The following is a 12,074-nucleotide window of genomic DNA, read 5'->3' on the forward strand; positions in this document are numbered from 1 at the left end:
ATTTAGGGAAGTCGAGACAACAAATAACTGAAAGGGGAGGTTGATCCCGAAGCCAGCGGCGTTCCTCTAGACTGACCGAGCATAACTAGAGCCTTGTCTGTTTGGTGGGGAGGTTTTTCTACCATGGAGCTGCACTGCTGCAACTTATCCCAGTTTGAATCCAAAATAAGCCACTCCAGGTGCCCTCTTTAAAAAAACAAACAAAAAAACCCAGTAGTGCAACACATCTACACTAGGGCTTTGCATGAGCGCAGTTATAATAATGCAAACACCACCAGGATGGAGAAGCCTTGAGAATCAAATTTGGTTTATAGTAAACAGCTTGCATAGATTTGGACAGATTTTCAAACGCACTCTATGTAATTTGAGCATAGAAATGTTATGGAATGCTAATACAACTTGCACTCTTAAGTCACTTGGGCACATTTGAAAGCCACCACCCTTCGCATTACATGGAGATACAGGAACTCAACTTCTGACTCTAATAATCTCTCATTTCTCTAGCACCTTCCACAGAGGGCCTCAAAACGCTTTAGTGCACATTAAAGTAAGAGCTTACTCAGTCCCACAGCAAGTCAGGGGCAGAGCTAGAAAAACAGAACCCAGGAGTCCTGGCTCCTAATCTCATGCTATCCACTATATAATCATTCTTGCCTTTCTGTTTCTCTGGGAAGGTCACCAACCAGTTTTTACAAGAAACATTCATTACCGCTTGAAGATGGTGGCGTGCGGAGAGCAAGTTTATTTCACTATCAGAGTTGGGGTTGGGGGGCAGGAGGGGAGACCTGGCAGTTCCGTTTTGAGCAATTGCTAATCTTGGAATGGGTGAAGTCACACGGTGGTTGTTCTCTGGCCTCATAACACCCTCAGGGTCATGATACAGAAATCAATCACCCGTTGCAGTCTCTGGGTTACCTATGCCACAAGTCATGGATAAGTCTACACTAAACGCAAAAGGAATTCAAGAGCTTCTGCTTTCTTGAGTAAGACAATTCTAGACCATTATTAACTATGTGGTTCCAGCTAGAGACAGGGTGCCAACAACCGGTAATGTCCTATAGCCTTTTCTCATCTGTATGTATGGACAGGCATTTTCACTGCCCTTAAAGGGAGGCTACAAAAACCATCCAAGTCTGAATGGTCTTCCACCAACGTGCTTTGCTAAATTAAGGCTTGGAAACATGCCCACCGAACTCACCCCTTCTCCTCTTCTAGCCCCAGCCGCCGGCTGAGCCGCCTGCTGCTGGAGCCTTGTCCACCACAGACCTCGCCATCTGAAACTGGCTGCATGGAGCTTTGGCCCAAGCACTTAGGGCAAAGCCCAGTGAAGGTCTTGCCACCGTCCTTCCACGGGCTTTAGGCCACAGCTCTCCAGGTCATCTGACACCACCGTGGTCCCACTCTGTGTCTTGTGCAGCATGGGTGTGAAATGCTACCTTCTGCGCCCTCTTTGCAGCGATCCACGCGACTACACAAGGTGCAGGACAATGAGGAATCAGGTCCCTCTTCCACTCTTACTATCCATCTCTGCTTATTATTAAATTGCTTGGGATTTAGTTTGAACGGAAGACAAAATAAAGCTGCATTGCACTGCACAGCAGTGGACAGGCTACCATACAGTTAATACAACAGAGGGGCTGTTTCTCCATAAGTATATTCATAAAAGACCTATTTCAAAAATCATTGTTCACCACCCACATGTTCCCGGTTGGTGAAGCCAGAATACTGTGGCAGGTAATGGCTTCATAGACAGATTTTCAGAAGTCGACTTGTCCAAAAAGGCAGTGGGCATAAATATGTAGCTTACACTTACTGGGCTAGATGCACAGCTGGTGTAAATTGCTGATTTACAATACCTCAAGATCTGGCCCAGTGTTATGTCCACTGAGATTCCCACTCACACCTTCAAGGTTTTGCACCTATTCCCTCCTGCTCTCTCATTCCCTTTGCTTTGATCACGTCCATCCTTTGTCCCTTGCTCCTGCTCTCACTCGCATGCCTTCTTCCACACAGAACAGCATCCCTCTGGTGATGCACCAAACCTTTCCCTTCAAATGTCTCCCCAGAAAAGCATGCTGCTGCATTTTCCATGCAATGCCCACCTTCTTTCAAGTTAACTGGAGTCTCATGCATTAATTTGTGTCTGCCCTACTTTGCATCTTAATGAGATATGAGAAGCACGTCAGGACAGGACCATGTCACCACGGGGCTGTATAACACTAAATGCCTATATGGAACTCATACTTAGCAACTTACTAGGGTTGCACATTAGTACATGGTGTGTGTGTGTGTGTGTGTGTGTGTGCGCGCGCACACACGCAAAATTTCAGTGCGATTCTGAACCCCAGAATTTCCACACCAAATAATGCAATCTTTTGCCATGTTTTTGTATGAAACGGATCTGTGTCAGAACTGAATTCTGAGGGTTGAAATCTCTGCTTCAAAAAGAGAACCTTTCATGTACTAAAGTGGAACCCTTTTAAACTCCAAAAATGTTACTATTTCCTAATGGCAAAAAGCAGCAGAACTTTGTCGTTATTTTACCTGGAAATTGGAGCAATATTGCTAATCTGAACCAAAATAATTAAAAAAAAACAAAAGTAAACTGACTATTTCACCCAGCCCTGCAGTGGAAATAGGAAATTATATTGGAAATAAAGCTGCTGAGATGTAACCACCACCCAATCTATACACACAGCATTACACAATTATCTCAGTCGTATCAAAAATGCTCTCTTCTAGGAAACAAGTAACACTAATATATAAACTACTGCTTTATCCCACCCAAATTAAACCCTTATTTGATGCTGTCCTGCAATGACATCTGCAGGGGCAGACCCACAGCTTCAATAAAGTCCATCTGTGGAGATGCCATTGCAAAAGTAGGCCTGGAGTCCATAATATTTGCATTGCAGTGATTCCCAGAAGCCCCAGCAGAGATCAGGGCCCCACTCGGCGAGGCACTGTGGGGACATGGCCCAAGAGCCCTTGATGCAAAGAATATACACTTGGAGACAGAGGCACAAAGTGGTGCAGCAACATGTTCAAGGACACACAGCAGAGCCAGGATTAGAACCACATCTCCCAACTCCCAGTTCAGCACCGCATCCAGCAGGTCACGCTGCCTCTCTAAATCAGGCCTGGTTTCTGCTAAGACCTGCCCCCCAGATTGTCCAGGCTGCACGGAAAAGCACATAAAGTTTAAGAGTAGGATCCCAACTGAGTCTTGGAGGCCCAGCGTGCTTGTTGCAAATGAATCCTACTGACCACCCTCGGCCAACTTTGGGTCCACACGCACCCACGCTCAGCAGGAAAGCCACTGAGGGAGACAGCTGTCAGAATTCACAGACCAGAGCCACCTTTAGACACAAGAAGTGAAGACTCAGAATCCCATCAGATGGCCACCCCTTACCTCCCTGGGGAAACCTGAGATTATTAACCAGATCATCAGCTCAAAACTAGCGAATGGCAGAGAATAAGTTAAGGAATGGGGAGAAACCGCAAGAACAGGCTTTCCCTTTGCAGAGTATTTGGATTTAAAGTTTACTAATCAGAATGGCCCATTCACACTCCTGGTAAGTCTGGAGGGAACTGTCAAATGAACAAAAGCCATGTGCTTATGCTTTATAGAGGACTGCTAGTTGTATACATGGTTTTGTGACACAGGCAAATAGGAACTGGGATACAAGTTAGCGCTCTTCTCATTTGTGACCTGAGCAAGGACTTATGTCAATTCACATCCCAAGAGATGGAAGATGAGTAAACTGAACCACCTGGAGCATCTTTGCACTGACCAGACAGCCACACACTAGAGGGGCGGAAAGTGGGAGGAAGGATGGTGATCACGAGGTTCAGGCACCGGAATGGGATACGGGGAATTAACTTATGTTCCTAGGTCTGCCGCAGACTCCTTTTGCCTGGCGACCATCTGTCACTACAGCACCTTGCGCACACCTAGTCTAGACGCGATCAATCGACCCCCGAGCGCTCTGTTGACTCCTGTACTCCAGCGCCACGAGAGGTGGGTGGAATTGACGGGAGAGCGGCAGATGTTGCCACAATGAGTAGGTCTAAGTACGCTGACTTCAGCTACGTTATTCATTTAGCTGAAGTTGCGTAACTTAGATCGATCCCCCATACACACACACACACACACACACACACACACACACACACACAAACCACCACCACCAGTGTAGACCAGGCCTAAGACATCAACCAGCACCCTTTGAAAATTCTCATTCACACTAAACAGCAGGGTGCTGCTGACTGCTCAGCCCTTTTTTTAAAAAAAAATTCACTTATTTAAGAGCCTCAATGCAGGCACCTGTTTTGGGAAACCCTGACTCTTCCTGCTCCCCTCCCCCTCGCTCCACTTTATTAATCCTTGCTATTGTAACTCTGGAGCCAGCCACTCAAAATACATAAGGCAGCATCCCATAGCTGGGATGAACCAACCCTAAAAGCAACAGTCTTTAAATATCACACATCTACAAGCACTATAACGCAGCTGCCCTGAGCACGGCTATGCGCAGACACCTGCAATCTAAAAGTCACCATTTACTTTGCTAAAAATACAGCAATTTACACACTTTCCCCTCTGTCTCCATGTTTAATTCCTGCAGCTGGTGGGAAACCAAAGGAAGCTTTGCCCAGCCCCTCCAAGGCCCCAGCTCAGCAAAGCACTTCAGCATCTCTGTAGTCCCACTGATGTCATTAAAGTTAGGCATGAACTTAAGCACCTTCCTGAATCTGGAGTTCTCTTCACAGGTGCTGAGAACCTATAGCTCCCATTTACTTCCACTGGAAAAGGCAAGGCTGAGCCAGGGCCACCCCGGGGCGGGGGGGTGCAAGTGGGGCAATTTGTCCCAGGCCCCGCAGGGGTCCCACTAGCCCTGGCCCGGCGGCGGTCTGGGTTTTTGGCAGCAGGAGGCCCTTCAGTGCTGCAGAAGATGCAGAGCGACTGAAGGGCCCCCCGCTGCCAAAGACCCAGACCGCTGCCGGGTGAGTACAAGTGCCCCAGCTTCCCCACTTTGTCCCAGGCCCCCTCAATCCTCTGGGTGGTCCTGGGCTGAGCCCCCCTAGAAAAGAGAAATCAGACTCAAGTTCTTTTCTACTCCAAGTGTTAGAGTCCTTGTGGCTACACTGATTTCCCGAGTCCCCGTAATGGAAATAGTTTCAGCAGTAGACTAGGTCCTAGGCAAAGCTAAGCCCAAAGCTCTCTGGAAAGCAGCTTTCCTCCTAGACTGTGCCTTGAGCTCATACTCTGAACCAGAGCGTGCTGCATATCACAGGGACTTCCTCACAGCCCATCCCACGCCAAGCCACAGCGCTGATGCGGACAGCCTCTTTCAACAGTTTTCTTTCCTCCCCCTCTAGATAAAAAGCCATGAAGTGACAAGGAAGGGAAACAGCTAAAAAAAGACGTCCTCTGCGGAGGAGAAGGATGACAACCGGCTCCGGGAACGCAGCGAACTGCATGGCACAGAGAGATATGCTGACGCACTGGAGCTTGCAAGAGCTGCTTTGCCTCCACACACACACACACACGCACACACACATGTGCACACAAATATAGGTGCACGGAGGACACGAAAGTAATGAGATTTCCCACGCATAGGAATCAGCACATACCTGTGCATTGATCTCTCCCTGCCATGGGCCAGGGAGCAGCTGTGATGCACCCCATGACCACTACCACAAGCCCTCTATCTGTATGGCCTCACTCATGTACAGAACTGGACTGAATATGCCCCTCCCAAATGGACTGGCGCCAGTGTATAATGCTACCGGCAATGTGATGGAAGGGTGTCTATCACCCTAGTCTCCAGGCAGTGTTCTGGGAGAGTTTTAGCTCAAGGAACAACAAGTCATCATCCGTCTTTAAACCTGAATGTCTAGCAGACGCCCATGCTCTGGGCAGTAGCTCCCAGGATAAGATTCTAATGGAGCATTACTAGTGAGCGCCTGCACACGGGCAGTTCAGTCAGGCAGCCCAATGCCTGGTTCATTGTGTCTGCAACACTGAGCCGGGAAGCCTCACAAGCGGCAGCGACAGTTTCCAGCAATCTAGCGAGAACAGCCTGTCCAACAGGATGGCAGAGCTTCTATTTCCCGGCCTCTATGAAAGCTGGAAATGGAAATGCTGCCACAAAAATGGCAGCTGATGTGGCAGGGGAGGGAGATGCTAACGGCACATGCTAGGACTTCCGTGAACAGCCAGTCTAGAAATGGGCAGAGGTTTAGTGGTACAGGCATGAAACGGTACATATACACCAACACACTGTGGTTACGTGTACGTATGCACATGCCTGCTCAACTGGGCCATGACCACCGCCAATGCAACAGTGCTGCTTAGCATCACAACTACAACCTGCAACAGGTAATTCAGGGACAGCGCTAAGCTGCACCATAAGGGATCCCAGCTGGTCTCTGGCCGGAAAGGGAGGATGGCTCAAGATGGGGCAGAGGAGGAGGAGTTGTCAGATTCCCAGTATCCCAAAAGAGAAGTTTTCTTCTACCACGTGCAGAAAAAACACACCCCATCTTTGTAATGAAATGTTATGGCTGCTTCTGCATTCAGGATTCAAAAGCCCCACACTACAGTGCCTATAGAAATGTAGGAAAACCCATTCCCCTCCGCACATTAGCATGCATTTCTAACAGTCACTGCTTCACCAGCCATTGATTCACATTGAGGTGTACATGCTAGAAGTCTGGTTATTACTAACTCATGATACGGTGAAGGAAACTATCCATACAGTGCTGTCAAAAGCACACAGCGAACAGCCTTCTTGCTAACTTCCCCCAGTTCTAATGATCTCGGGTAGTATCTGTAACTAGGGGAGGTGCAGCATTTGCAGACAGACCTCTTCTCTTCAAGAAGTCTCTAATTTCCTGGGGACATGGTGAAGCGTCCTCGGGGTGGGCTTTGAAGGCAATCCTTTGAGTCACACAATGCACTATCGGTTAGCAGGAAACTGGCTCTGAACATACCTTGATGTGCCTGTTTGCCCATTCCCTTTCAGGTGTCACCTGCTTCCACAAGGGATGTTTTGGACCTGGGGTATAGTATCTGACAGCGACTGGCAAGGACTTTTTCCTCTGCACTTGATGAACACAATCTCTCCAACTGTACTTGCTGTTACTGATCAGATTACACCATGACAAGTCTCACTTGGGAGTTCAGTTTACATGGCAAGCAGGGAACCGATGGGTCAAGCGGAGAAGAAACTGTAAATGGTTTCCCAAGCCCCTGGACTCAAATAGGGAGAGGGGAAAAGCTCTTCAAAGGCAGGTTTCGTTTTCCCCCTTCCAAGCCAATAGAGCAGCACCTCACAGCATTCAGCTGCAAGGAGGAGCTACAGCATTGGGGTTCCCGCTGTTGTTCTCCCCGATGCACTCTCGCAGACAAGTGCACTTATTCGTGACACCTGCCTGGAGGAAAGCATCAGTGTCCCGGGCCACACAAGACCTGGTGTGTTAACAGCCACTGCATGTAAATCCATCAGCAACGTTTCCCATCTCAAGCTCTAAAATTAGAATCTGTGTTTCCACCCATTTGTCACATTTGATTAACCCGAAACCTGGGTCAGCCACTTAGCGAGTCACTTGTGTGAACATCACAGCATCTCCTTCACATCACAGGCTTGCACTCACACGAGCTTTCATTTGGCGCCTTGCTAGATCATAGCAGCTGGATATTTGCACTCAGCACGGATGTAAAGACACGGATACATCCACCTCAAATTTGGTGAAGTCTTAGGACTCTGACATTAGAGGAATTAAAGGTCAGGGAGTGCCGCTCTGCCAGACAGGTTGTTTGGCCGAAGTGTCCCACCTGTGCCTTCACTTACAATGCAAACTCCTAACTCAGATGAAATCTGGGAGTCTGGTTCTTTGCTGGTGCTAGTCAGCATAGCTCCTCTAAAGTCCTCTACACCAGCCAACGATCTAACCTGCAGCAGATACGCCTAGTGAGTGCAGTCATACTAGGAAGTGTTTGAGAAAAGGTGTGGAGGGGAAGCGGGGAGGCCCACCAAGCATTCAGACTAAGCAAACAATTTATTAGGGGTGGGAGGTGAGGAGAGAGAAAGAACAACTCCCTGTGGGCAAGCATTCACATCACTGAAACTAATAAGAGTTGATACTAATTGGCAAGCCTATTGTCAGTCTCTGCAGAGAAGACCCAATGGGCTATGGAGACAGAGCTCATTCTTGTCCCCTAGAGGTGGAGAGTCTAGGTTAGGGTTGAGATGCATCAATGGGGCAGACCATGCTGTCCCTGTGCTCAAGGTGAGATGAGGGCGTTAGTCCCTATGACCAGCCATCTGGTACTTTTCACATCAGGAACTCACACAGAACAGGCCACAGGCGGAACAGCAGCACAGAGTAAGCAATGAGCACAGCTGGACCTTTCATTGATACTGGATCAAGTTTTCTCCAGTGGGAGAAGGAGTAGCTTCCATCTCCGATAGTCAGCTGTCACTGCGACTCTTCCCATGGGATTAGGGCAGAACACTCCAGAAACCTGGGTGGGACTGTACTGCTGCAGAGGTAGAGGGGGTGTGTGTGTGTGTGTGTGTGTGTGTGTGTGTGTGTGTGTGTGTGTGTGTGTGTGTGTGTGTGTGTGTGTGTGTGNTGTGTGTGTGTGTGTGTGTGTGTGTGTGTGTGTGTGTGTGAAGACACTGCTTTAAGAACGTGCATCTTATTACTCCCCTCCCAGACACAATGTAGCCCAGTCCATCCATTTAGCTAGTCAGCACAGAAAGCAGACATTTTTAGCATGAACCCAGATTCTTATCCATGCCTGTGTTCCCAGGCACCGCATGGATGGAAAGTGACCTAGGAGAGGAAGGATACGCCCGATGTTATGGTGATAGCTTGGAGGCATGGGAGACCTGGGTTTGTTTCCCTTGCTCTGACACAGGCTCCCTGCTGTGACTTCAGACAGACTAGAAGTGACTTGCCCCAGTTAATAGCAGCAATTCCCTGCCTCATAGGGCTGTTGTGAGAGAAAAAACAATGATTGTGAGGTGCTTAGTTCAAGTGTAACGTAAATACCCAGGATAAATAGATCAAGAGGCATATAAGTGGATGGCGACCCAGGTGTCTATTTGTAGACAACTTTTGCAAGTGGAAAAAAAGTTGTCAAAGATTCATACTGGGATTTTGATACCCTGCTTCCTTCTTCTCCTCACCCAACACACAGAAAGCCTGGACCTTTATAGGCAATATGTAAACTAGGGAGACTACAGGCTTCCTGCAGCCCTATCAGAGATCACATTAGATGTGTTTTAAGGATGGATTTTGGAGATTAGATAACACACAGAGAGACTGCCTGCTACAGTCCAGACTTTGTATGATCGGTTGATTGTGCAATGGATAGACCGTGAGCGACAGGAGCAAAAAAAAAAAAAAAAAAGCTCAACCCAAGGGAGTTTTGGAGATATCACAGGAAGAGGCCATGGCTTTGTTTGACTCTAGACTAGGTCCCCTATGAAGGAGAGAAACTGGTCTAACGTAGCCCAGCCCAAATGTATAAAACAACACTATGTCAGTAGAACAGCGTATCCTCATACGCCACTGTGTTAGTAGGGAAAGAATTACAGCGGAGATTTTCAAAGCAGCCTAGAGGATTTAGACCCATCATCCTTTAAAATTAATGGAGGGGCAACTAAATCCTCTAAGCCACTTTAAACAGATCAACTCCCTATAAAAAAAGCAGGAGGGAATGATTTAGCTGATAACTTTTACCTCTTCCTGTTTGCAAGTTATCCACAAGTATCCTGTAATTTAAAATTTGATATTCAAAATTACTGGCCAAATAAAACCCGTCTACTCTCCAATCTGCAAGTTTCTGTATTATATTATACACTAAGAAAGCTTCATTTTAACCTCAAGCTAAGGTGGAACTACAGAGCTGAGAGACTAAAACAAGCATCTCAATCACTGGGATATTTACCAGCCTGTATGTTACAGATGCTCTTGTTCCCATTGTAATTAAGTTGTGTACACACCTGGCAGACAGTTGGGGCATGTAAAAAATAAGCGCGTTACCAGCCACCTACGAAACTGCTTGGTTGCCACCTGAGTGACACGTCCCATCGTGGAGCAGAAAATTATTTGTTCAGCTGCTTTGCTATGACCCGATGAAGCAGAATGCGGCAAGGTAGGAGCTGAGACTCTGGGAGGCAGGTGGTGAGAGGGAACGAAGTGGCTTTTGCAAGGCACTAAACAGATTTTAGGATAATCTAATGAGAGTGAAGCTGGGGAGAGCCTTGGGTCGCTCTTACGGCAGAATGGACAGCAGGTTAACTTCCTGAAAAGTAAGCACACTCCAAACCTCTAAAGAAGGGGTTCTAACCCATCCACACCCAGATCATAACCGTAATTTTGGAGTAAAATCTCAGCATGCTCAGTGTTATGTTTTGAGGCCAGAGTCTGTGAAATTGAGCTTTTCAGGCAATGATCTGGCTGCATTTAGCAGCTCCAAAATGTGGCTTCAGGAACACTCAAACGTCTTATCCCAGCCCACCTCTCCCCCAAGTGAATATAGTGTGGTAGCATAGACTTGATACACACACACACACACCCCACTCATCCACCTGCTCTGATGGAGAGTTTTCCCCCTTTTCATTTGATTTCACTCATATGCAGCTGCTTTCACACTTTAAGTTGCTTTGGGTCTCAACTAACTTTTCTAAACTGCCCTTGCGAGGACTCCTGAGTTTCTTCTGATGCATTTTGTGAGTATTTGAAAAAGTCCTACACATTCAGCCCTTTGAAGCAGCAAAGGCCATACACAGGCACTGTGGTTCATCACTAAGAAAAATGAAACTTAACTACAGTGCATGGCTAAGTGTCCTAAACAAAGGAACAGTAAACGCAATATTGCTACAGAGTATAATACATATGCCATTACATAGATCACACACACCGCAAGCGCCTCAGAGCAGGGACCACCTCTCCCACGCGGTGCACGGCAGTGGTTCTCAGCCAGGGGTACGTGTACCTGTGGGGGTAGGCAGAAGGCTTTCAAGGGGGACATCAACTCATCTAGATATTTGCCTAGTTTTACAACAGGCTGCATAAAAAGCACTACCGAAGTCAGTACAAACTACAAATTTCATACAATGACTTGTTGTTAATCACTCTATATACTATACACAGAAATGTAAGTACAATATTAATATTCCATTGATTAATTTTATAAATTACATTGCCCCTTTCTCATTGACAATTTTTCAGCACTAGTGTGTCTGTGAAACTTTTGGATTTTTATGCCTGATTTTGTAAGCAAGTAGTTTTTAAGTGAGAGGAAACTTGGGGGTACGCAAGACAAATCAGACTCCTGAAGAAGGGTACAGTTATCTGGAAAGGTTGAGAGCCACTGGAGTACAGCACCACACACTGTCTCTGTACTAATTATACAAACAAAGTTGCTCGCACACTTTCCTAACACTAGTAAAAAACACAGGGAAAGCCAAGCATCTGAGACACTGTTTCCACTGCAGAAATCTTGTACCTCCAAGGAAATGAGAACCTGCCTGTGGACAGTATTAACAATTATTTGCATTGCAATAGTGCACGCACCGTGCTAACTGCTGGTCCATTTGCACAAGTGGAGGCAGTTATAGGACCTGAGCGACATATAATTTATACCGTCTTCTCCCCTTTTCCTTTGCTCTGACTCACGAGCACCTTTGCTGAAACACAGACACTACAGACTCGTAGAGCCACTCTCCTACCTCACCATAGCGCTCAAGGCTCGCCAGCCCCAGGGGCGTACAAAGTCCTTAGTCCACAAACCACAGGGCAGCTCAGAAAGGAGGCAGGGTTGCGAGGCGCTAAAGGTGCGACTGTTCAGTAGAGTTCGCTGCTCAACAGAGCTCCAGCCTCTAGCATCTTCAGAGGTTTGGCCAAAGTGACAGAACAGGAGGAGTTTCAAATGAAGAGGGGACAGCTGAAGTTATTTACCGAAAACCAACCACCACCCAGCTTATCCTGGACAGGAGAGGGGGTGGAGAGAAAAAAAGGAAGTCATCTCATTCTCTTATCAGAGCAGAGCTGAC

The 12,074-nt window shown here is 47.2% G+C and overlaps 1 protein-coding gene across 2 annotated transcripts in view; it reads right to left on the reverse strand.

The window, feature by feature from the left end:
• The window catches only part of LOC116824594 (tyrosine-protein phosphatase non-receptor type 11-like), a 93,364-nt gene that overhangs the window by 45,016 nt on the left and 36,274 nt on the right, over positions 1-12,074 (reverse strand). Inside the window, exon 1 of one of the 2 annotated variants that reach the window (XM_032779978.2) lies at positions 11,751-12,030. The exons of the other annotated variant lie outside the window; for it this stretch is intronic. Coding sequence (XP_032635869.1) covers positions 11,751-11,758 — 8 coding nt within the window. The 5' untranslated portion in view covers positions 11,759-12,030. Of the gene's footprint in view, positions 1-11,750; positions 12,031-12,074 lie in introns of those variants that run through there. 2 annotated transcript variants of the gene reach the window in all.

The sequence above is a fragment of the Chelonoidis abingdonii genome, chromosome 23, assembly GCF_003597395.2.
Source record: "Chelonoidis abingdonii isolate Lonesome George chromosome 23, CheloAbing_2.0, whole genome shotgun sequence".
NCBI classification, from domain to species: domain Eukaryota; kingdom Metazoa; phylum Chordata; order Testudines; family Testudinidae; genus Chelonoidis; species Chelonoidis abingdonii.